The sequence below is a fragment of the Taeniopygia guttata genome, chromosome 2 (genome assembly GCF_048771995.1).
Source record: "Taeniopygia guttata chromosome 2, bTaeGut7.mat, whole genome shotgun sequence".
In the NCBI taxonomy this organism is placed as follows: Eukaryota; Metazoa; Chordata; class Aves; order Passeriformes; family Estrildidae; genus Taeniopygia; species Taeniopygia guttata.
Window position 1 is genome coordinate 90076156 of NC_133026.1, and position 27028 is coordinate 90103183.

A 27028-nucleotide genomic window follows, 5' to 3' on the forward strand; every position below is an offset into this window, starting at 1 on the left:
ATTAAGAAGATGAAAATACAGGAAAATACATACAGGAAGTGAGTTGCTGGCCTAAGGGGCAGCATGACATATTTTGTGTAGCATCAAACCAAATCCCAGAGTAGGAGAGGACTTGCAACAGATGCAATTTATTTATTAGTGTTAGTGGAAAATCAGTTTTCTGAGTTTCTTGACTTTATCCATGGTCTGAAGATACTTGCAACTGAAGAAGTGGTCAAGGGAGTCATACTAGTACAGATGCTTAAATGTGAAATTAATTAATTAGGTACTCTGATGAGCAAATATAAATATATAAAGAAAAAATTGTTAATTGTGCATAGGCTGTGAGAAGACTTAGTAATAACTGAGAAATTGGAAGTGATCATTAGCGGAAAGATATTTGACAGTGTTTTTACAGAAATATGGTTGAAGGATTCACATGATTGAAGCACAGAAATGACTAGGTAACATGCCAGGAAGAAAGTGATATTTGATTTTCGAATGAAGAGAACAGGTTTTACAGTTCTTGTGAACTGATATTTTAGCCAGCAAGGAATAAACAGAGGGTATCTGATGTGGACCACCAAATGAGAATATAATGCCTTTTTGCCTCCTAACAGATAAAGGTAAAGGATGTGTGCTGCTTCAGAGGATTTCATCCTAGGGAATTTACTTTACCAGTTTGATGGTAGCAAAACATTCTGTGTATTTTTAAGGGGAAAAAAGGCAGCTGGGCCAGTGCCTGTGTCTGACACAATATTTAATAAGCAGTTTGGTGCAATTCTCCTTTAGGCCTCTTTTTATTTAAAATGAGCTGTTACCTGGGCATCTGTTATTCATAAATGCAGCATAGTACCTAAGAAAGAAGAAATTTCTCAGTGCTGAAAATTGGAAAGAAGCAGGCTTTACAAAATATAACTGTAGCAGAGAATCATGCTGAAAACATATGTGGAGAACGTGAAACTTCCTGTCAGATTGTAAATTACTTAGGTGCCAGAAATAAAGGTTTTTGTGAAATCAGAAGTTGGCCTCAGTGTGTCTATTACACTACGATTTTTAATTACATTATTTTCTTGCAATACATCCCCTGTTTTTGCAGGGGGAATGGGGGCGGTGCTTGGGTTTTTTTGTTTGTTTTTGTTGGGGGTTTTTGTTGCTTTTTACAAAAGGTGGAGAAACTGTCATTTTCATGCCTCACTGATACACAGGAAGAATTTTGAGAGGCTTACTTTAACTAATCCTCATTGTTCAATATAGTCTTATTTGCATTCCCATAACCAACCCGTAAACTGAAAAATAAAAGTTATTTTGTTAGTGTGAGTGGAGGTTTTTTTGTTGTTGGTGGTTTTTTTTTTTTTGTGTGTGTTTTTTTTTTTTTTTTTTTTTACCATAAAGGAAGAGCACCCTGTTTTAATGACAAGGAATGCAGCAACAAATAGATTAAGGTCAGAAGCACCACTTTGTTAAATACTGTAATTTGAAGTGCAGCTTTGCTTGGTTTAAACGATATCCAGCCATACTCCAGACCTCTGCAGACCTCTCCTAGATGCATTTCTTTGCCCTACCTCTCCAGCACTGGCCTTCCCTGTGCACTGCAGGGACACCCGTGTCAGCTGGTCTCTGCCTCCCACATGAGGTCAAGCCTTGAACTTCACACTCAGGGGAACTGTCACAGTTTCTGACCTGTGCTGGGAAAAGCAAGGAGATGCATTTCAATCTTCAGCTAACAAAAGGACATTTGCTGCTGCAGCAGTAGTAAAGAAGGATGTCAGGTAGTTGCTAATAATGTCCAAGATACTAATTCTGTTGTAACACACAACCTTGCCTCAAGCTTTCTTTCAGAAAGACTGAGTCCTCAAAAAAAGAAATTGCTTCCAAAACAACCCCAGCTCTTGGAAAGATGATGACAGTCCAGAGACAATGTGAGTGTGTGTGCTAATAAACTGCCAATATTGTAAAATGATCACCAAATTGATCCAAGTAGCTGTAGTTCTGGTAGCCAAGTACTGGTGAAAATCACAGTATACAAGCAGTGAAGAAAGATTTTCTGTGAAACTAATTTTGACAAACTTGCATAACAAGTTGAGAATGGCAAAACATCATTTCGCATATGATATTCTGGTTAAAAATAGCATTACACAAAATCAATATGGCACCTATTTCTGTTGGCATCCTAGGAATGTTCTTGGTGTTATGATAATCAATTTTCTGGAAGAAAATGAGTTGCTGGAAAGTTTGCAGGTGACAAACTGCTGGCCAAATCACTTGTACAAGTAAAGGTCATGGTTTGATTTATTTTAGTGCAAAACCAAATGCACAGAAGTAAGGAGGTAGGTGATGCTTTTAGGCAGTGCCAGCAAGAGTTGGGGGCAGAGGGGGCAAGAGCTGGATGTTCCTCTGGCTCTGGTCCAGGGGGTTTTCCAGATGCCTTCTGTCCCACCTGGGTCACCAGAAACTGATGTCTTTGAAGGCTGACCTGGAACAGAGTCTAGACAGAGTCAAATAATAAAGTAGGTATTTATTAGAAGGCCTCAATAGATGCACCTTGGGCAGTACAAGAGCCCAGCCAGGACTACACCCAAGATGAACCAAAATGATCACACAATGGATGAGGTCTCTCACTTTTATAAATTCTGATCCATTATCTTATTTGAGTTAATTGTCCAATTACATATTTAGATTATTAAGTCACATCCTTCTTGTTTTTCTCTCTTCAGTCCACTGTTGTTTATGCTTTTGGGCCTGAAATTTGGATCATTTTTCCTTGGTCCCCAGCTAGAAAAGGAATTGTTTTTTCTATCTACTCTGTGAGGAGAGCTTACTATCCCCTAATATGAAGCTCAGAACTACACACTAAAGCAGAACGGAATCTGAAAAATATAAAAGCTAAAATCTGAGGCATCAAAAACATGGTGTAGATGATTTCATAAAGAGACATCCCCACAAGGACAACACACTGTCTGGTCTGCCTGTAGGGATTAGGTTTCTCAGTCTGCCAACCTGCCCAGCCTATGGAACCGGCTGGTACTGAGGGAGGTGCTGAGGTTGCAGCTTCTGGCCCAGTGCAGGCAGGTCACAGGGTCAGAAGGACCAGTTCAATATCATGTGGAAAAAGGAGAGGTGCATTGGAAGTGCCTCCAGGAATGATTCTTAAGGTGAGGGAAAGTTGGCCTTGTTATTTTACAAAAGCAAGATGTGATTAATCTTAGCACCTGTGTGTGGGAGAAGAGAGCACTGACACTACATCCCCTTAAGCCAATAAAGGTGTGGTGAGAACTGGTGCTTGGAAGTTGGAATAAGACAAATTGATACAGAATATGAAATACACCTTTTAGCAAACTAATTAATAATTGAAATGATTTATCAAGAGAAGTGATGGACTCTTCATTACTGATATCTCAAAGTCAACACTGCTGGACGTCATTCTGCGTGAAAGGCTGTAACGCGACAAATGTTATGAAATTACTGGTTGAGGGCTTTTAGCCCAAGGTCAAATCTTACAATCTTAGAATATATTAATCCATGAAAATTCTTTCCAATTTATTGAAGACATGCTGCCATTGCAGTGTAATATAAACTAGATGTATTAGGCTGATCTTCAAAGGTTTGCTTGGAGTGACCTCAGGAAATTTATGAATATGTATAAAAAGTGAGGTGCCTAAGGCAGGGTTAAGAAAAGTTTCGCATTTTGCCTGTACCACCTCCTGTATGGGATCTACCTGACATGAAGCACATCAGTGAACTGCTGCTCTGGGACTCTGCAGGGCAGTGTGAACGTGTTCCCTGGGATGGGAGGATAGCCTGGGAGCAACGCAAAAAGCCATGGGCTGTCTATGGGATATACCCCACAGCCACCGAGATGTGGAGACAATTACTTGGGAGAACAGGTGTGGAATGGGCTCCCTTCCCACAAACTATTCACAGGGTTGCGACAGCCCTCGGGGAGGCTCATAGTCCTGCCGCAGCCTTAATTTTTTCTTTCTTTTCTATTTGTTTTTGGTTTTGTTTTTTGTAATTCGAGCGGTGTCAGGTGTCCAAAAAAACCGCCAGTTCTGAGGGAAAAAGAAACCGGTTTAAAAAACAAAAAAAAAAAAATCCCCAAAAAACCCCCAAAAAACCCCACCAAAACCCCACGACTTCTGCTCTAGCGAAACGCCCCGCTCCTGCGTGCCGCAGAGCTGCCGTGGCCCGGGCTGGCTGCGCGTGTGCGTGTGCGGGGTGCCGAGCCCGAGTGGGAGCGTGTTTGCGTGCCGCGTGTGCGCGGGGGAGGGCGGGGAGAGTGCGCGGAGCCCGCCCGCGCCGGGCCGCCCTGCCAGCGGGCTCCGTGCGTGGGCCAAGCGGGTCGCGCGTGGGGACAGCGCCGATGGGCAGCGGCCGCAGCCCGCACCTCCCCGCGCCCACCCGCGCCCGCCTTGGCAGCTCCACCTGGAGAAGGTGCCCGACCCACAGGCAGCGAACGCTGATGCCGTGAAGAGGGAGCTCGGTCCGGCCCCCGCCGCCGCCGCACACTTTGCGCTGCCCCCGGCCGCGCATCCTGCCCGGCGGCTTTGCCCGACCCGCAGGAAGGGCGCAGGCGGCACCTCGCTCCCGCGGCGGGGGCTGCCCCGACTCCCGCGGAATGCGGCATTAGCACCCCCGCCCGGCTCGGCACCGCTCCCCTTCTCCGCCTCCCCGGCTCTAGAGGGGGGGATTTTTCCTCTTCGGCGTTTTCTGCCGGAGCATCCCTTTTTTCCCTTTTCACCCTTTTGGAGGAGGAGGAGGAGGAGGGGGAAGGAAGGAAGTGTTCAATGAGGGCTGCTCGGCTACCCCCCCCGCGCCTGAGAGGTGCTGTCCCTCCCTGAGCGGAGAGGGGGGAGAGCTGCCGAGGAGGCAGAGGCAGGTCCCGCTCCCTTGCTGTGCCGCCGGGGAGAGCGGAGGAGGGTGGTGGGGAGAGTGTCTGTGTGTGCGTGGTGGTGGTTATTTATTTATTTATTGCTCCTGGTGGTTGCAGCTGGCAGACCTGGGAAGGAGTAGGCGCCATTGCCAGAAGGATTATTGCCAGGGGAGGGGAGGGGGGGGAAGAGAGAGGAGACCCCGAGGCTTCCGAGGAAGCGGAGACAGGCAGATCTTTCCCTCCCGCCTTGGCTTCTGCCGCCGGGGGATGCGCCCAGACTGAGAGGGGCTCGGCTCTCTTCCGCCGCTCAGCCCGTTCCCCCACCCTCAGTCCTCCTCCTCCTCCTCCCCATCCAGCAGCATGCATCCCTCTCCGCGGAGACCGGCCGCTGCCACCTCCAACCCTGCCATGCTACTGCTGCTCCTGTGCCTGGGCTGGGCGCCGCCGGGCTGGGGCTGGTCGCGGGGCAGCTCCCGGGGGACGGCCGGGCTGCCCCCCAACGCCACCACGCCGATCTCCATCATGGGCTTGATGCCAGTCAACCAGTCCGAGGAGGAGAGCAGGATCACCCAGGGAGTGCTGCCCGCCGTGTATCTGGCCATGGATCAGATCCGCAACGAATCCCTGCTCAACCCCTATTCCCTGGACCTGCGGGTCTACGACACGGAGGTAGGGACCGCCGCGGGCCCCGCGCCGCCGGGCGCAGGGGGAGGCGCCGCCGCCCAGTCCCGGGGCGCTGCGGGTGCAGGGGCGCAAGGGCAGCGCGGACGCCCGGGCCGGGGCTGCGGCGGCCGGCGGGGGCCGTGCGCGCCGCCTCCGAGCCGCCTTGCCCGCCCGGCCCCGCGGGCTGCCGGCAGATGTGCAGGGACCGGCGGCGGAGGGGGAGGACGTGGAGCCGGCGGGCCGTATCCTGCCCGCCCGGTATTACCAGGAGCGGCTGCCCCGGCAGCTGGGGCTCGCCCCGCCGCCCCAGGAGCGCCCCTGTCCGGGAGTCGCCTGCAGCGCGGGGGTGGGCCCGGACGGGTGCCCGGGCGGTGGGGGTTCTTGTCGGTGGCGGCGGCTGGGATCCGCTGCCCTTGGCACGCACGTACACCGGTGGGAGGAAAGCCGCCTCGCCCAGCGAAGCCGCGGCCGCATCCCTGTGCCAGCCGCCACCCGCTCAGCAACAGATGCACACCGGGCGCTCCGCTCCCCCGCTCCGCCAACGGGCTCACGCTGCCAGCCCGGCTTATCCCATGCGGCGACGGGACGCAGAGGGCAGCGATCGCAGCCGTAGCTTGAGGAGGAGGAGGAGGGGAGGGTCTCGCAGGGGTTCGTTGAGATTCCCCCGGTCCCTGCCCTCCGGCGGGAGCGGCTGAGCGCTCGTCCCGGGGTGCGTGGCAGGCGGGCGGCGGCGGCGGGGCGCGGAGGCGCTCGCTTCTCGGGAAGAACTAAATTTGCAGTGCCGGTTCCTGCGGAGCGCTGCCAGCGCGGCGGGATGCCTGCCCCCGTTCCGGAGCGCTGCCAGCGGCCGGCCGTCAGGGCTGGGAGAGCGGGGAGCCCTGCTGAGGGAGGAAACACACTGCCTTTACCTGGGAGCGAGAAGCAGGGAGCGGGGCGAGGGCTTTGTGGAGCTGGTTGCCGCTACCGCCCGCCCACAGCTGCCTTTGGTTTTTGTCACAACTTCAGTACCTGTGTGTTTGCGGAGGGTAGGCGCGGGTCCGGTACCCGGGCTCCCCTGAAGATGGCAGTCGCTTCTTGTGTAATGCTGCCGGTCGGGGTTCGCTTCCAAGACAACCCCCGGTAAAGCAAGTGACTGCTGAAAATCTTGCCGGCTGTAATTTAAGGAAGCCCCTGTCTGCTCCCTTTAGGTTCTCAGGTGCGGGGGGAACAAACTGAGAGCAGCAAGGACGGGCTGTACTGCATCGTGACAGTGTTTCCGTCCCTAAAAGGACTACCAAAGGCCTCTCCTTCCAGGGTGGCTGCTTTTTATTGACATACATTTGTCATAGTGTTTAAAAAAAAAAAAAACAGCAACAAAAAACAACCACTGAGCAGAAATGCATGGAGGGCAATACTGCTGAAGATGTCACTTAGGAAGGACCAGACTGCCATCATGTTGTGTTGTGTGGACAAGACGAGATACTGACAGGGAATACAGGCAAGATCAACCTAGAGTAGCTGCTTGTTTCTTTAAAAAGATGAATCTCAGGGAACTCTGCAATTGTAATGAAAAGAATTATGGGGGATTTTCTGAATGGCATTACCTGTCTCATAAAGTGAGATGCATGTCAGGAAAAAAATCACGGGTCTCCTAATCCTGTTTTCATTACGTTAATCTATATTAGTTTTTCCCGTGGATAGAATTATTACAAAATAGGCATAGGAATTAGAGAAGCCTAGGCAGGATGTCCCTTCTTCATACAGTAATATCTTAATCAAGAAGGTGCTGCACTTTATTGCAGTCAAAATATTGTGACGCTCCTCATAGCGATTTTGGGTTCTGAACTAGGTAGTTACCATAAAAATATTCAGGAAAAAAATTACCCTGTTTGTTCTGGGATGAGTATCAGTTTCTTTAAAATTGTGGTTTTACTGTTAGCACTCCAGGGACATAAGAAATCAGGGTCATGTTGCCAGCTTGCTGTGATGCTTTGAATGCTTTTAAGAAATTAATAAATGCATGGTTATGGAATGCTAAGTCAGGCGAATGTACATGTTTGGAGTACAGTTGGGTCATTATTGCATGCTTAATAGTGACAAATAAATAAGTTAGTGTCCATAAAGAGTGCTAGATTGACTGCACCCAACAGAATGGACGAATGCCTGGAATAGCCATTAAATACCTAATGGCAGCACAAACTTTTTCACTCGGTTCAGACATTACCCTTTTCCTTCAGTGCACTTACGATAAGCAGGAAGGTAGCTGGCTCATCATGCCCACTTGATTCTCAGCCTATTTTCTGAGACTGCCAATAAACAGCTATGCCTGAAGGGCCTGGATCCTTATCATTGCATAATCAGAGACCAGGGAGTAGTTCTCCCTCTCAGGGCTTCACAGGTGGTGCTTGTGACATTGTTGGCTCTTGAAAGAGAGAATGTAGAGCCTTGAACACACGGGATTTTTTAATAGCTTGAGAAATAATTGTAGTATATTTATAATGCTTAGGAAATGCATGGCAGTGATTTACTAATTCAGGTATTCTCCCTTGTGTCTCTCCAAAATCCCTCTTTGTTGCAGTCTGATCCTTGTATTGTAATTTTTCGTAATACTTTAAGTGCTTGAGAAAAACAATAATGAAAATAAACTAGATTGTTTTTTTATTTTTTATTATCAGTTCAGGTTCATTCTGTCAGGATTGAACTGAATATTCTATCTGGCTTGATAGTTCTGGTTTGTATAAGGAAGCATCATAATGCCTTTATTTTCTGACCGTAAGATCTGAAGAACTGCAGTGTGCCTTCTAAGGTGAACTGTTGTTTGTCAGCACTTGAACTCGTTAACCTTTGAGGACATGAGCAGCAGCTCTAGTGATTTTCAAAGCATTTAAATTGAATTAGCACTTAAGTACAATGTTTAGTTTATGACTCAGTTGAGATTTTGTGAATTGCATCTTTGTTATGAAATAAGACCACAAGTTACATCACATACAAAAATGCAGAGGCTTCTGTTCTGGGTATTTTTTGATCTTTAAATGTGCTCTGAGTGTGATCATGATCCAGTGTATTTTGCTACTTCATGGGCATGTCTTTATCTATTTGGGCATTCCTATGCAGACTCAGTCAATAAAACGAATCTCATATGTAGGCATTTGCAGAATTCTGGTCTAAGTGACTTTACTTTGTCCTGTTCATTTTGATGAGACTCTCTCTAGATGAGACTCTTGGGCAAAATTTCATAATTGTGTTATTTTAGAAACTCAGAAATGTATAAAATGATCTCTAAAGAGTCTCATCCAAACCCCATTGAAATTAATGGCAGTAAATGCACTGATTCCAGCGGCCCTTGGACCAGGTCCTAGAAGTTAAGGGTGCTTGATAGCTTATGGCTTCATATCAACAATCATGATACAATAGTTCTTTTTTTTTTTTTTTTTTTTTTTTCCATCCCTGTGATTGTAGCTTTAGTTGGTTGAAAAAGAAAAGAAATATTTCACAAAATAATGAAAGAAAAACTTCTACAAACACTAGATACAAGTCAAGGATTAGGAAAATTATTAAATTAGGAAAGATGATTTCAGTTTAGCACCCTAACACATATCTGTTAGAGGAAAAAAGCAGAATAACCCAATAAAATAAAGAAATGAATCATTCTAGTGGACCCTGTTATAAATTTCAAAAGTATTTGGTTTGCATCAGGCAAACTCTGACCATATATTAACTGGAGTGAGAGGCATTGTGAAAGAAGACAAGGAAAGTTAATGGAAGTTGGATATCTGTCCTACATCTGGACATCTTCCCTCAGCTATGCACTGGATTTTCTCATTTCTTGTAGGAGCAGTACTGCAAGTGGTGCACAGACAGTATGAGTTTGTCTTGAATTTAAACATGTATAGTCAAGAAAGCACTTGTTTTTGAAAATCAAAGTGAGTCTTGACAAGCTAAAAAAATCTTCCTGAAGTAAGTGGGTATATTATCACAAAGAGGAAAGAATATTTGTACTGAGGGGATGAGATTATTTAATTTTCTCTAACTACGACAAGCACCTAATAGTAAGCAGGATATAATCTCATTTTTGTGAAATAATACATTCTAATACCTTTAAATAGCGGGTTGGCATAGAAGGATGAGCTCTGAAAAATGCAGAGGACTCCACAAAATATGAAGGAAAATGTGAGCTTATTGATATTTGATACGTATTTGCCTTTTTCTATTCTGTAACTAGGTAGAAAGTGCCTTTCCTAATTTATCTGACAAGAAATTACAGTCTAGGTGTAGTATGTGTAGACTTTATCTTTGTTTCCTTCTTTTTTACTAAAAAAGTGCATGTTTTCAGTAAAACTCTCAAAGCTAAAGAAAGGCCATGCACCCGAGTCATTCTTGCCAGCTGTTATAAGTTTTAAAGCACCCTGAGCCCCCAAATAAAGATGCTCCTTCCAGAAAGTCCTGTCATAAGTGGTGTCAACAAAACCCACTCATGTCTTGTTCTGCAAGTGGGAGTAAGAGAACTGTTCACTTTTGCCTAGTATGGGGAACACATTCTGGAAACAGGAGAGCAGGTTTGTGTCAGTGGTACAGAATAAGGTGTCTGTCCACTGGAGCTCCACAAGGTGGTTCTCTGAGAGGGACAAACAGCTACTGGCTGCTGTCTGAAAAACTCCACTGTTACCATAACAGGGCTGAGCAGGGGCACCCCTATCCCCTAAAGAAGTGCATGTGATGTGTTGGTTAGGCCCTTTGTCTTAGGAGGCATTGATCCAAGTGCCTCCCTGGGTTTACAAGAGGAAGCACGATGTACCAATGTCAAGTGGGGTCTCTGGGTGAGCCCTGTCATGCTTGTGAATGCTCTGAGCACGAAATTGTCTGGAGCCATATTTTGATTTCTGGTGTGCTCATAGTGGGATAGGTAAGGCTGTGTTGTGATCATCTGAGGGTAACAGCTGAATACAGGGAGATGTCAGGGTCTGAAAGAGGGTCTGTACAGAGCCTGTAAAGACATTTGTTCTTGTATCATCAGGTGAGCACGTGTCTGGCACATGTTGAAGTAGTTGGGTAATTTCTTACCTTTAAATATTACTTAGTACTTGGGCTGTCTGACATTTGCAGAGAGCGAGGCATTAAAATGCACTACGCCGCGTGTATGGTGACAGTCACTGTCTGCTCTGCTGGCGACACTCTTCTTGGAAGGGACATCTTTAAATAGTCAGCGTCCCCTTTGACTTCCGAGTAACATGACTCCGTTTACGACATAACCTCCTTTTGCTGTAGAGTTTTGTAAACTTGGAGGGAAGGATCTAAAAGTTAGGTGTTTATGTCAATTCTATGCTGGCTTCTCCGCTGATGTTAAGATGTGGGTGGGGAGAGGAGAGAAATCATGTATTCACCGCACCCACTCCTCTGGGTGCGGATCCCAGACCTGCAGAATGTATATCCTCTAAATATCTCTGCAAAGAGATTAAAGCCAGTTTCTGGCATATGTCTTGCAATTTCTTGTATAACTTATCCTATGCATACTGCAAAACACACCCTTATGGAATCTTTAGATTCAAATGCCAAACATGCTCCATCAGCATGGAAAAACTATTTTTTTTAAATAAATCTAGGAAATAGTATCTATTTGCATTTGAAGAAAGAGTAGAAAGGCCCTGTCCTCTTACATGGTTATCAGCCAGATTTAATTACTCAAGTTTGTGGAAAAGATGGGGTGTAATATCCTGATGATAACTGTGAAGAAAATATTTGCAAGAGGAAAACAGAGAGGAAGGAGCTAGATGAGAGAGATTTAATGACAGCATTCACAAAGAAAGTTGTTGATATGCTATTTATATTGTTTTAATTAAATACATGTAACTATTTAGAATGACATCATGAATAGCATTGAATGTCAAGGCTGCAAAACACCACCTTGCATTAATAATCTGAATATTATGATACATGTGCATATCAAGCTTTGTTCTCTGCTTTCAATTTTATTGCTTTATGGACATTTTCATGGCATAAGGCAGAAGAATAATGCCTTTGAGCAAACTGTAGGATCTGGGAACCAAACAAAACTCAAGTGGATACCATTGCTATGATAGGAAAGGAGATATTTTTCCTTAGAAGGGTTGAACCATTGCATGCAGAGGTCTGGCTCAAGGAATCAAGTGGTGATAGTTAATAGAGGAAAACCCCTCGTGATTCCTTTTGACTTGGATAATTTTTGGGGCAGCTGGGGCAGAAAATGTACTGAGATCAGTGAGCACAGCTATGATTCAGTCTTGTGGAGATATCTGTTAATACGCAGCAGCCCCATATATCCCAGGAAGCCAATTTCAGATTGTGGGATTCCAAGCTGAGATGGTGCAGTGCACACACATCACAATTTTTCAAATTTATTTTTGTACTAGGAATCTTCAAACTAAATCAGTGACAGAGCCTCAAACTTTTCAGTAGCCAGATGCACTCTGATTTGTGGGTCTAGCTGCGGTAGAAATGAGATTTTCAGTACTTTTGTGGTTCTTGGGCTCCAGAGTTAATGGCCCAGTAGCCTGACCCCTGAAGCGAGCTCATTCAGCTACACCATTGCTGTGACTTAAAGAAGGCAAAGCCCCTAAAAATAGGTGGAATACCTTTTCAGTCACCCTGTGTCTCCCCTTGCCAAGCTACGGACACTCAGGGGATGCCTTCTTTGCTAAGCAGGGATTTCTCTACTTGCAAAGGTTTTTGCTGTGAGTGAGGTCTGCTGGATTTGGAGACTGCTTGATACTGCCTGCTGAGTGGAAATGGGACATACTGACTGGCAAACACTTTTTTTTAATTTCATTTTTTCCCCTTGTGACAGAATAGCTATGTAATCTGATTGCTAAATCACTGATGCTCAGTTTTGGTGCCATTAATTTTTCATTATAATCTGCCTTTATTTCTGAAAATTTTATTAATAGTATTTTTCAAACAAGTTTTCTCCAATGTGAAGAGGAAAGCTAACAAATTAAAGACAAATAGCCACCTTCTCCCTGAAAACTATACTCACAAAGAATTAAAAATATGGGGGTTAATTCAGCTGGGATGTCCAAATTGTTGTTACTGAGTCTTCTGAGAGAAGAAGGCCCAGATAATGGACTAATTGCTTTAAAGTGAACATCACGATTTGAGTGATAGGATTAGAAAACTTAGGTTTCCTACCATGGCCATGGTACTTTCCTTAAATAATTAATGAGTTCTAAGATCAGAGGACCATTAGGATTATCCACATTTTACAACACAGACCATGTATTTCAGCTGGGATTTCTGCCCACTCTGCTGCAAACTAGAATATGTACTTCAGAAAACCTTTCTATCTTGTCTTAAGGATGCCCCCAAAATCATTGTCCCTGGACAGCTTTTCTCTGTGATTTGCATGTTATTTCCAGCTTAAACTCTGCTGACCTTGCAGCCACTGAAGCTGTGAGAGGAGCAGCTCCAATTTTTCCTACATACACCTCCCTCCCTCCAATACCTTACCAGCTGCAAACTCGGGACATCACCAGCAAAAGAGGGGGATCAAGGCTTTCTGAATTTTATGGCTGTCTAGGGGATCCTTCCCTTGTATGAAGGACTCTGGTGGATTGGATCCTGATGGAATCAAAAAACTTCTTCACTTTGTCAGACTGTCACAGACTTTATGTGAAAACGTTGTATGCTTGCTTTTTTGCAAGCTGGGTCTGCCAGGCTCATGTGCTCTGTCACTGAGAAGATGGCTCTGCAGAACCTTTTTTGAATTCTTGACTGAACCGATTTTCTTCTTCTTTACCCCCACTTTTTTCGTAAGACCCTTTTTGCCACAGTCCCCATCAAAGGAACTTATTGTGTCTGTCTGATAAAGTTATTTCCATAATCTCTTTTATTTTATTTATCAAATAATCACCACCACATATCTCTAAAAGAATCTATTTTTTAAATCTTTTATGTCCTTAAAGTAGTTATGCATTCTAATTTACCATTTACCTAGGGCAGGTCTCAGTTTCTGCTTCAGCTTCGTTGAACTACAGAATTATGTGAAGATTCATACACACAATAGGTGTCTAAGTAACCATTTTACATCTAAAACCTCCAGGGAGAAGTAGTAAGAGGCCCCTTTTGGGATGCTAATTAACTTCCTTTCCACTGTTTACTGCTTCTGTTTTCACAGGGAATTAAGTGTTTTTCTAGTAAAGAATAAATCTCTTTCTTTATTATCTTTAACTCTATATGAAAGGACAATTTTTGACAGACTACACTTAGTGTGGTATAAAATACAACACATAACATTTTTCAAGCATTGTCATTCAGATGTGCACTCTTGTTTATCTTACCAGCACCGTGTAGATATATTTTAGTATACACATATGGTCTAAAAATATGAAGCTCTGTGTTTCTGTGGGGTCTTCCATATAATTTTAAAGTTCTGTAGAAGCACCTTGGGTTTTGCTATCTATTTTCTCCTGTGAATTTGGCAAACCCGAAGTATTAATAATTTACAGAAGGTTGATCAAGAGAGAAAGCCAACTTCTTATTTTTTCCCCATCCACTTTTTCTAAAAACTATAAGCAGGACAAAATTCCATGTTGGTGAGAATCTAATCTGGAGGAATGTGCTAGTAGTGGCAAGATTTTGTGAGATGCAGCAAAATCAATTAAGTTCTAATAACTGCCTGTATATAAAGTGATACAAAAAGTTTTGCATCTTTAAACTTAGCCAAGTTCCCCTCTGCTCCTCATTTTTTGCTGTGAAGCATGCTAATAGTATCAGCTCCACATCACTTTTTTTTTTTTTTTTTTTTAAGAGTTTCTAGTTAGGTCCCTGAACTAAAGATTTGCTTTCCAAAAAGCACTGAGTGATTTGCATTTTCTGTCAACAACAGTGGGAATTGCTGAATGCTCAGCACTTTAGAAAGCCAGCCCACCTATGAAAATGCAGTGCTTCTATGAGGAGGAGACCTAGAATTGCCACTTTTAATTAAGAACAAAGGCACTCATCGTTACTTGCTTTACAGTTTCAAATTGCCTGGTGGAATAAAATGCTGATTTCATTCAGCCTTTGGGATAGAAATCCTTTCAGGATCAATGGCAGTATTAAATATCTTTTTAAATTAAATTATCACATCACAAGGATGTTGTAGTTGAGAATTATGCAAGGTACAGTATTTTTAAAAAAACATCAAAAAATAGTCATTTTTATAATTAACATATATTTGAAAATGGTGTGTTTGACTTTGGCAAAAATTATAGCTTGTATGAAGTAAACAAAAGGAGTGAGATGGTGGGAGCACTCTGTCCCTAGGGCTTTGTTACTCAGGGCATGTCTGTATGGCTGGCACGATTATGTCACTGGTGGGTGTCAGGAGGTGCTATCTCAACATCAGCAGAAGCCCTTACTGTATCTACAGCAACAAACATCTTTTTTGGCCAGGTCTAACAAAGGTTATTTCGTTAAAAGGGGATAGTTTACTGAAAGGTAGAAATTGTGTTTTCCTTAACCGCTCAATAATTTGGTATTATTAGAAATAATTTTTTCATCCAATATAGAACAAATTACAGATTAAGCCACCTCTGAACATTAAACTAGATAGAAAGAATGGCTGATTTGGTTTTTTTTTTTCCCCTCAGCATTTTATGCATTCTTGTGTCTTTCTTCTCAATCTTTTGCAGTTTGTCATTTTCATTCGCAAAGTGCTGCCACTAGAATTTCATCTATCACTTCAGGAATAATCTCACCATTGCTGTATATACTAGTAATTTTATCTCTTTTCTTCAAGCCTTCTGTTCAGAATTGAGGAAATTAATTTGATCTTTGTGTTGCACTGCTGGGAAAGAGGGAAAGGAGGCAGAGAGAATTTCAACCTACACACAAGGAGTGAGACACTAGGGTTTGAGGCAAAACAAAATTTTCATTTCAAATGAAAATTTAATTTTCATTTTCATTTCAAAATGATCTTGAAGGTCTCTTCCAGCCTAGTCATTCTGTAAATTTTATGAATTCTGTGACATAGCCTGTGCATTTGGATGATGCTATGAGAGGTAAATAATTTTATCTGGACAGCAGTTACTCAAAATGCTGGGACGTGTTACAGCAGATAGTAGTATCTTGATAGTGAAGCTGCTCTTGGCAGTAAGTAGAGGCTTGGTCTCAGTGTCAGAACAGGAGTTGCCTTCCACAAGAATTGTATTGGTTTCCAATACACTACCAAGGTTTCTTAGGACATGTGAATGGTCTGTACTCTAATTACACTGAGCGATTAAGCAACAAGAGCAGAGACACATGGGACAAGAAGGGGTGAATGATAACCTGCTTTGAAAAAAACTAACATGTGAGGCTGAGATTAGAACATCCTATAAATGTTAATGGGTGTTACTCAAGGGGGAGGAAGCTGTGTGTGGGAGGCGTGAGGTGACATATAGCTTAAATATATAGCCAGTCTTTAACACAGTTAATACAGTCCATAATCAAGCTTTTACATGAACTAATAACTGTTTAAGTGATTTACGGTTCAGAAATACTTATCAGGGGACTGAGAACTGAATTTTAAATGCTATAAAATTAGAGGATAATGCGGCAAGAAGGACAACACTGGAAAGATTCCTTCTTTTGCCTTTGGAAAGTATTGGCTGTGGAAAACACATTTATGCCAGGTGTTTGGGGTTTTTTCTATTTTTAAGTTCTCAGGGATTATGCCTCTATGAGGGAGCACAAATTCCTCCCACAGTTTCCCTCTCTGAATATTACTCAGTTTGTGTGGAACTCACAAAGGAGATGCCAACAGTGAGTCATCTGGTCATCAGCTCTGTCCTAAGGTTTTCAGCTAAATCTTGCAAAAGCTACTTTAATGTACTGAATAACAGTGATTGACCTTTGGTAAACCTCTCCCAAAACAGTGTGGAAGGCAGTGTTTAAAGTCAAATGTCCTTCTTTTTCTGACACTGAAATCAAGTTTCAAAATCAGTGCTATTTCAAATGCTTCACATTTGAGAAGTGGATGTAAGATGCAGTGAGATGATTTATCACCTTAAAATTTCCCCATTATAATATTTTAGTAGTAAACTTTGAGGGTGCTGGGCAAACTCACTTGAAAGACTCTATCTTCAAATGTGAAACAGAGGCTTAGTTATCTGCTTTTGTAGGTAATAAGCCTCAGGAGATGCTATTCTGAAAATGAAGATTATACCTCTATTATCAAACATGAGCATGGCAAATATAGCTATTTTATTCATAAAAATGAAAACACACAATCTTGTTTTGATGTAAGTTTTACAGTATTAGTTAGCAATAAAAATACAATTCAAGAAACAATTGTCTGGTTAGGTAGTTAAATGTTTCTGTCAGGAAGCAGATTTTCAGGACACAAGTGACAGGAGGCTGCTATAGTTCATAATCTTGTTTGCTTCTTTGCCAGACATGGGTTAAATGCTGAGGGCACACAGAAGTGGCACACAGAAGTAGCACCAGAAGAGAAAAAGACTGATCTAGGTTGAAGCTGGTCATGGATCTGTAGAAAAAGGTGATGCTTCCTTTAAATGTGTGTACATCCATATAATGCTGAAAATTATCTCATAGCCTCTGATTTGGCATTGCCCTCTTATGAATTTAAAGGCACTGGCTAAGCAGCAGGGGTTCAGTGAGGTGTGGTGGTAGATTTGTGCCTTTTTAAATGCTGAAGAGGGTATTGAATAGTCAAACCAAGGTTTTTTTTACCTACCCATGAGCCTAAGCTATGACTCAATGGAGGTCTATGTCCTCACTTAGCTGGTGAGACGATTTGGGGATAGGAAGAAGAGCAGTTCAGAGCACCTTATTTGCTGAGGTTTGGCAGCATGAATGTATGCTTTCTTCTCCTCTTCATTAGTGTAGTCAATGCTGAAATAATGCTGGTAAGGAAGGATAGTCCAAGGTCTATTCACCAACAAAATCCCATTTAAGCCTCTAAGAAAGGTATTAAATGGGATTTAAGTAACATCTTGGCCTATACTGGCCGTCTGCTCAGGGAAGAGTTTCATCTTAAGTTAAAAAAATGTTTTAAAAATATGTTTTCAGTTATCACATTATAGAATCATAAGACTTAGGAATGGAAAATACCTATTAAGTCATTGTGTTAAATTGTTGCTATGCAGACTGTGCTATGAGAGCGTGCTTCCTACTTCGTGTTGTGCCCAGACAATGTGTTAAATTTCTTGGTCTAGGAAATATCCATAATAAATTTTGATCTTACTGCATTTGATCTAGCCATAGCCTTATACAGGAAGAAAGCCAGTATCTCCTTCTCCATACGAAGGGCTCCCTCAGGCTTGCTGCATTCTGACTATGGGCAATGGTGATGAAAATAACCAAAGGTTATGCAAGGCTTTTTCTCCACCCTAAGCAAGGGTATTTCTATTACACCTTGTGTTTGTATATAAGAATGTATTGGGCTCTTTCCTTGTCCACACAGTTGTACAGGTGTGTTGGCAGAAGGGTCACTGTGGACAGTTAGTGATTACTTGAGTGTAACTCCTGCTTGGAGCTATTTTCTGGGTCCAAAGCAGACTTTTTTGTGTATTTATACACAAAAATATGTATTGATATTTTGCTTGTTTTAATTTTATTTATCTATTTACTTCCATGCCCTCATGTCATGTGACATATATATTGTAATTATAAATTAGAATATTTATAACTAGAATTTACGTGCAGATTTTCTGTAAAAACTTCTTAGTTGCATGTCAGTTTCAGAATAATTTGTTGACCTGTAACGCCGCATTTTTAAAATTGAAATTAGGCAAGCTACCCTTACTTTCTGCAGCAAAATAATGCTTTATTTTTTTTTTTTTAATGTCAGCCATTCACAAAATAAATTGCCAAGCTCTGAACATATAATTTCAAATTTTATTTATACCAAATTAACCTTCTGCTTATGTGCCCTTCCATTTGTTTTCCTTTCAGATTATTGAGTCATGAAAACCTTTGAGGTTTTGGGTTTCCATCCCAGCTTGGCACAGGGAATTCTTTTGAAACCTTGAATTTCCACAAGGTGGTGAAGCAATTTGCTTTTCAGCTGCATATATAATGAGACTTGCTGAAAATCAGAGCTTTTTTCCTACTCAGAGAAGCAATCATCTCCCAGATTTCCTTCCTCTCCGTGCCCCTAGGCTTGGCCTTTGTGTTTCCCTCCCTTGCCTATGACAGCATTCCAATAGATGTGGGAGCCTTCCTGTGGAAAGGGAGAGCTGGCTGCTTGAATGGAGGAGTGGGGTCAGCCAGGTGGCTGCCTCCACGAGAACAGTGGCATTGCTGCTGCAAAAGGGGCAGGGAAGATGCTGCTGCCTGAGGGGTGAGGTCAGCTGCAAGTCCTGGGGAGCAGAGGTGCAGGTTCTTCTATGGTGTGGTGATCCTGTTTATAATCCCTCCTCACCCTGCTGAGTTTTGATTAGCAGCAGGGAAGATTTTCTCCAGCATTACTATTTTCTCTGCATTTCTGCGTGTACGGCATCCGTTCTATTTCATAGCCTGGCATATTACTTGGGAAACTGCAAATAGTGTGTTGAAATTACTTAGCTAGCTACAACAATATGTAAAATGCCTGTCAAAAGCTATGTGCCTGTAGATGGGAGGAGCAGGCCTGAATGCTGAATTTTCTCACAACTACCACTGATTTTAAGGAAAGCATGGGGTTTCTGACAAAACGCAGAACCAGGAAGAGGATGTACAGCTTTGAGCTAATACAGCTTTTGCACTAGAAGTATATAAAATATTATCGATATGCAAGACTTCATATTCTATGTTTGACATGTATGAAGCAAATAGAAAATGTGTTTTTGCAAGATAAAACAAACTGAAGCAATCTTCTCACCCAATGGCATACTGTATGCAACTCAAATGTGAGTTCAGTATGCAACCACTTTGTTCAACCCCTAGAATATCTATTTTCAAAGGAATCATATGAGTTCTTGTATTGATTTGTCACCTATGATTGAATATTTCTCCTACAGAATGTTTAAAATGACACATGTTTAAAATTAGACTTGGCAGAGCAATTTGCCTGGAGATTATTCTTGTGAATTATTGATTCACAGCACTGCTGTGAGCTGGATTACTGTCCAAATTGGAAAAGCCAGTCGTAGAGAGGTCTTTATCCTTTAATAACAATTAGCTGCTTTTCTTAGAGGGACACAGCTGACTGAAGCAAAGGAAAGCTGCAAAATGTCAGGCAACCAGGGTATCTAAGGCCTTCTCGTCAAGGATGTGGACTGCTGGGGAAGAGAAAGAAAAAGAAGAAAAGCACCAAAAAAGATGGTTTTCTGGAGCTGGAAACTAGACACTCTGATGCTGTTTGTGTTACTAATAATTAGGTGCTCTGAGGAGCGTAATCGGACTCGCCTCTCTCTCCTCGGGCTTTTACCCAGCAGCTGCCTGATTGATCAGAAAAACCTAACAGCAGATGTGCTGCCTGCAGTCCATTTAGCCTTGAAACATTTATACAAGCATAGATGGATGCTGAAGAACTATGAGCTCCAGGTTTCATTCCATGACACTCAGGTAAATAGATGTAGGTATAGAGTTGTGCCGTGCTTGAACCTCCTCTGTGAGCACACTTCAGAGTGCCTGTGACTGAACCCCTTCCTGGCAAAGGCTGCTCTGCTGAAATAGAGCAAATGTGGCTGTCCAGCAATGTCTGGGTTCTTGGGTGGATGCTTGACTGTGATGTGGAGCTTCTAGTGCAATCATGCCCTACTGGTGCTAGGAGAGGGAATAAAGATTGTGTGAATTAGGGGGGTTGGTGAACACCTGTGGCTCTTGAGGAGTGTTTGAGGCACCCAGGAAGTGATTCCCAAACCCATGGCTTGCCGAGTCACTCTATTCTTCCGCACTGTCTTCTGCATCTTGCTCTTCCAGCTTTCCATGCTGACAGCTTTATAGATCACTGCCCTTCTCTTCCTGCTTTGCATGAGAAGGAGAGTAGCCTGCACTGTGCTGTTAGAGTAGGGTGATGGTGTAGAGCTTTGCTTACCACTTTAAGAGAAAATTAAAGGCTGATATGAGAGATGAGGGTTCTGAGAAGCTGGATATATTGAAATGATATCTAGTTTTGCAATAATTTCAGATTTGAGAGAAGCTTCTTCTGGAATTGAGATATCTCTTCATCTTCTGTACAAACATGAATGCAGTACATTTCTAAAACCTGTCTTTTAGTCTGGCCAGAAGAATTGTGACAAAATTAAGAGGAGCTCACATACCAGGGTGATCTGGGACCATAAACATATTCTTAAGGAACTTGTTACTGATATGAATTTCTGTTTCCCACATCAGACACACGTGGTGGAGCAGATGCCCTCAGACTTATACACACTTTCAGGCTGCTTAATATTTTTAAATTGCAAAGTAGTGTGTCTCAACATGTTTGCTTATCTATAACTCTTTAAACATGGAATGTACTGTCATGATAAAGTTATTAAAATTTGACATTATTATACCAGTAAGAGTTGTGCTGCATTATATAATGGGAAGAAGGTATTGTATGTCTTCTTTTGAAACTCTGGAAAATTAGCCAAGGGAGAAATTAGAGTGTTATTTTAATAGTGCATTTGGTTCATAAGCACTTATGTATAATTTTTGAAGTGCTTAATATATCATAAACATGATCCTATATGCTATAAATTTACTTGAAAATTGCCTCCAAGTTTAATAATGGAACAAAAATGCATCAACTTCATGTTCTCATTAAGAAATCACCTGTCTTTTAAATTACTTTTGATACAATTCACTGTTTTATTTATTTGTCTGTATGTTCCTATTGGAAATGTAATTATTGATATGAAGTCCTGAAAAAAGTGTATTTCTTAGTTTCTCATGTAAAAAGAGTAAAATTTCAGTTATATTTCAGCTTAAATAAGAGGAAAGTGTGGATATCAGTTTAACTGGACAGCAATTAAAACCTACTTTTGTTTACTCAGATTCAGTGTTTCGGTTGGGCTATAGGCAGTTTTGTGGAGGTGGATGTTTATTTGCTAATTGTGTTTACACAGTTTCCAGTTCTAGGAGCAGCTGTAAAATATTTTTCCCCACATAAATATTCAGTGGATTTGAATTACAGAACCTCAGCTCTGTTGCACTGACCTCTCAATTTGAATTAAAATATTGAAGTAATCTATAATTATATTTTTAAAATAACTCCTGGCAAAAGACATAGATACTGCCTTTCTCTTCCTGCTTCTCCGTGAGCAGAAAGATATGTCATGGGGACTTGTAAGAGATTAATAGAATGTGGATCCTTAGAATTTCTGATTTTTCTTCCTGGTTCTGAGAGTACTCTTGAGTACTCTTGACTTTTAAGTACTGATTACAGACACGCTGCAGAGGTCCTTGTATTTAATTGTTTGTCAGGGACAGTATGAATGCAAGAGAGCTGATTCTGTTTTTTTAATGCTGTTAGCCTAGACTTTCCCTATGTGACCGTATACAACCTTTGGATTAGCTTCCTTTCAAGTAGAAAATACAGATACTCGACTCTTTGGATGCAGTATCTGCCATGAAGGGGGCAGATAATCTACTTTTGGCCATCATTCACTAGGAAGAGAAAAAAGTTACATCTAAAAGTACTTGAGTTGCTTTTGCTGAAATAAAAAAAATGGAAAGAAATCATGACTCCCAATGTATGATGATGCACATGGCTTGAAAACAGTGTTGCTTCATTCATGAGTAAGAGGAGGAGAGTTGTGCTCTACCATGAGCCCCCGAAGTTTTGAACATTCTCTGCTGCCCAGGAGGGAGCACTGTCTTGCCCAAAGGTAGGACGTTTTGTGCAGGGTGTTCAGTTTTTGGCTTTGCTACTGTTTTATTTCAACTAATTAAGCTGTCACTACTCCAGAATATGAGTGGTAATCAAGAGGCAAAGTGAGCATCCTTGCAAGAGATGTCTGAATTCTTTGTATTAAGTGAAGCTGTTTCAATCAGGAGCCTTTGGGAAACTTTCTTTGGCAGAGTACTCTATAACCTGGTGGCTTTGGCACTGATCTGAGAGTGGAGTGCTCTTTTTGACTGATGTCTCTCAGGTCTCCCGTGATTAAATGTGCACTTCCTAATTACTGTGTTGTCAATTCCTTTTAAGTGGGACTCCCTTGAAAACTCATGATGTAGCACTTTCATGTAAAAAAAAAAAAAAAGAAAAGGTTAAATATTCACTAAGAATGAAAAGCAAGCAAATAAAAAAGATCTCGTAGTTCGGTAAATGGCTGCTTTTCCATCAAATGGTACATGTGTGTCTGCAGTGTTTATTTATTTATACGAGAAGGACAGTGTTAACAGGACTGATCTATCTCTCTATGCCAGCCACCCCAAACAGTGGCAGCTTGGGAAGGTGTGTTTCCTGCCTCTAACTGAAGAAGGGCTGAACCTGGGTTGTGTGGACAGCTTAAATCCTTGAAAGGTTGGACAAAGGATGTGGGAAGGCAGAAAAGCTGCCTTCTGAAGATTTGTGAATCGAGCCATAGAGCAGCTTTTTAGTGCAGTAGGGGAAATAATGCCCTTGAGATTTTCACCTATGAGAGTGGACAGCCAGGTATAATTGAGCTGTCTGAGTATCACTTTATTTCTGTCTTTCACCGTATGGCTGACATCTGGAGTCTCTCCTTCTATGCTGTCCTCAGGGTGATCAGGCTGGTGGATTCTTACAGGCTTAAGCAAGTCTAAAAATAGTTTAACTGTTGTGTAAAGAGCAATATATTGGTCCTTCAAAGTTATTTTTCCATTCTTACCTAGTTTTCTGACTTAGTAGCCAGTTAAAGGGATGTGAAGCCAAGGCTTTATTAGCAATGGTGTTAACAGGAAAGGTTTACGTGCGGTGACTAGGGCATGGTCTGAGCAAACAAATAGAATTTACCACTGGGATTTTCTGAGTAGTGCTGATTTGCACTCAGATTGCTAGTTGACACTTGGCTGAGTCTACCCTAATGTGTATCATTTCTGACAGGAATGCTACAATGTATCCCAGTCTGACTTTAAAGCTGGTTGTCTTTTCTTTGTTAGTAAACTGATTCCTTTGTAATGGAATGACACAGTAACATGATAGCTGTGTGTCAGCTGATTTAAAGATTTTTGTTTTTATTAAATAAATTCAAACCGCCCCCCTCCTCCCCCCCAAACTTCCTAAAACCAGCAGTGGAACAGTCACTGAAAGTGACATTGATAGGCAAATTATTTCTAAAATTAAAATTTCAAGGCATGCTGGTTTACTTATCCTGCCTAAATAAGAAACAAATCTGCTCCAGACTTAAAATGCAATAATCTGAAGCATTACACTGGTTTTGGGTTGTATATATATATTAATCACCTAAAAGCATAGGAATTTTGCAGTGATGTCAAGATACATCACCAGTATTATTCTGTAAATAAGACAAAATATCTCCTGGTTTTTGTGTGTGCAACTTGTTGCATGTGATGTGTAACCTTGCACATTCCTGCATTCTGGGATGCTTTGTGAAACAGTTTGACAAGACAGGCACAGGAAAGAAAAGCATCCCATTTTGTAGACTTAAGAGTTTGAAAACTTCTGTAAATTGGTGACCTAGGAAGTTATTAAAATGTTATGTACTTGGTAAATCAGTTCTTGACATCTAACTTTCACATGAACAAGATATTCTATTTTGCCTCTCAGAGAATGCGGTTTCTCAGTATAGCATTTTAGGCATGAAAATTCTGAACAATAAAATACTTGTCAAAATGATAATTTTGGCTTTCCTAAATTGTCATATCACTATCTTTATTATTGGAAAAGTCTAACTGAAAAACGGGAAGAAAAGTGTTATGTTGTCTATATCTTTCAACCCAAAAACATCTTAATTATGATTCCTGGCAATATCTCTTTGTTTTCCAAATAATATACTTAAGAAAAAATGATGATAAATTCCTTATAAACAGTTTTGAATGTCATGAAAGATATCCAGTTTCAGTTTTATTCTAATGTTTCACTTTATAGTGCAGCATGGGTTCAGAGTTGTACAAAGGGTGCACAGTTGCCTTATGTTAAGCCTTTCTAAATGTTATTTCAGCTACTTCTCATATAGTGGAATGTCGCTGTCGAGACAGGACGGGAATGAAGAGACTGGACTCAGAACGCTGTAAGAGTAAAACTCTGATTTATTCAAAAAACACTGCTCTCTTATACAGAGCTTCGTGAAGACCAACTCCATTTGTTCTGAAGTGAAAACCACCCACCGCATTGGTGCAAAGTACTTGACGCACAGTGATAGAACTTAACTATAAGCAATGTGAAAAACAAGAGAGTTAAAGAATTATTTACATTCTTCTCCAGCTCTTTCCCAGGCTTTTGCCTGGCTAGAAATTCTCAGTTTCTTTCTTTGACTGAATCTGAGTCCCACAGTGGAAAGACATGTAGCTTTTCTTAACTATTGGCCCCAAAAGACTCAGCCTTTATTCACTGATGTAATTCTGTCTTTTTACTCTATCTTCTTAGTGTCACCTTTCATTTATTTCAGGCCGTTGAAACTGCTGTGTTTAATGCACCTTACCCATATAAGAACCGCACATGCAGACATCTGATGTGAGAAAAAATTACTTGGGCTTGGCATTTTTGTTTTGCTGTTACTGCTTCTGAGCCATAAGGAATTTGAGCAGAGGAGTTGGTTGATGAATCCAATGAGGGCTGACAGGGCAGGAGAGGGGCTTGGGACTGTGAAGCTGGGGATGTTCCCAGGCATGTCCAAGGCAGAAAGGCTCTGGGCTTCATCTGACCTGGGTTTGGAAATGTGGGCTGGAGATATTTGCCTTCAGCTAGTGTGCCAGGGTTCTTGTGCCATCGAGGACTAGGCACTTTTATATGGAAAAATTAATCTAACCTATTTTAGGTGACTATTTTTGAGATAAAAAGAATTATATACTAGAGAAACTAGTTTTTTTTGGGGTGAAATAAAGGGAGCCTCAGCTGGCTAGTGTAGATGCAGATGTCTCCTATGTGGAGGTCTGTATTACATCAGCTAGAGAATTCCCTAGGTGTCTGGGGGAATATTAATGTAAAACCCTGTAGTAACAGTGCATTTCCATCACCTCTGGCTCTCTGGGGGTTCAGCAGAAGGTCCAGAAATCTCACTTCCCACCATCCCCACTTCATCTTTATTGGTTACAAAATACTCTTCTTTGGTCTCTCACACCTAGCCAGAAAAGCTGGACAGGCAGGTCAGCAGTGGCCTGTGGTGTGTGGGCAAGCAGGGTGGTGGCAGCACAGTGGCCAGGAACGCACACCAGGAGCTCTTCTGTGCCAACCCTGGGGACATGCAGGCTGTCCCTCACCTGAGCTGAGGATGGGCTTCTGCTGCCATGAGCTGTGGGGCTGTGCCTGGGGAGGGACTCACCAGTTAAGGCTTTTTCATGGATGAAACGTTACAATGCTGGGGAAACATGTTCTGCTTTCTAGTCTTGTTTTCAGCTCCTGTATAAGGAGAAAATTGTGAGGAGAACTATTCATGCAGAGAACAGTTTCTTTCTAAATCACAAACACTGGCAAACCACCTTATTATCACCACACCTTAATTTCAAAAACCAAGGAAGGATAGTTTAGATATTCTTGACATAATTTTTGAAATTGCATGCTCTTGTATTTTCTTTTCAAAATTAGTTTCAATTTAGATAGCAGTGTTTTTGTCTATATTCCATATTAAATTCAAAATTTAAAAAAATCAAAATTGGAATTATTGTTTTTATGAAGATGCAACATTCCCATCAATGAAAAATTAATTATTTTCAGAATTCTCTTTCATGGTGAAATCCAATGTTTGGGATTTTCTGTTCCTAATAGCATGAAAACCACTTGCAAAACTTCACAAATCACTTGATCCTGTTCTGCACCTCTCTGCTCATATCTCCTCATAGATGTTCTCCTACTCTGAAATTCTACACATATATATTTCCTGATCTTTATTGTGAAGGTTTCATAAAATGCCTCTTTTTCAATTTGAAAGTAAAAAGGGAGATCCATCAGAATAATAATATTCTGGAAAAGTTAGTGCATTTAAGTATGCTTTGTTTAGGCAACTCCAAGGTTTTATGCTTGGTGTATCATGTTTTAATGGATCCAAGTCTCTTGTGAATAGTGTTGCTTTTGGAGCAATTTGCTTGATCTTGATTTGTCACTTGTGCAGTCAGTCTCTAAAGAAATACCAGCAGTGACATCTCTGCTGTCGTTCTCAGACACATTTTGCAATTTCCTTACCTTTCACTGTAAAGTAGTGATAAAACAGTGCAGGGACCTTGTGAAGGCAAATGATTAAAAGACCCCAGAAAGGCTGTTGTTAAGTACTGGATCATTTGTAGCTTGGCTAAAGTGTGGCAACCTCACAAACTGCTCCTGGAATGGTGATCTGCTGGACAACTAGCACAGGAGAAGTAAACCAGCATTTGTTTCAAAGTAGGAGGTGGTGAGACCACTTCACTGATCTGAATAGTTCCATTGAAGGATTAGACATTTTGGCTTTGCATCACAATGGAACTTTTTTTTTAGTTAGTTTTGGTTTTTTTTGTTGTTGTTGTTGTTTTTTTGTTTGGTTTTTTTTTGTTTTG

At 41.9% G+C, this 27028-nt stretch overlaps 1 protein-coding gene across 4 annotated transcripts in view; it reads left to right on the plus strand.

The window, feature by feature from the left end:
• The first annotated feature begins 4170 nt into the window (after window positions 1-4170).
• The window catches only part of GABBR2 (gamma-aminobutyric acid type B receptor subunit 2), a 451884-nt gene continuing 429026 nt past the window's right edge, over window positions 4171-27028 (plus strand). The window contains exons 1-2 of one of the 4 annotated variants that reach the window (XM_072924427.1): window positions 4171-4413; window positions 5209-5521. In XM_072924427.1, coding sequence (XP_072780528.1) covers window positions 4343-4413; window positions 5209-5521 — 384 coding nt within the window. In that variant the 5' untranslated portion in view covers window positions 4171-4342. The other 3 variants (XM_072924428.1, XM_072924429.1, XM_072924430.1) reach the window with 3 other exon arrangements.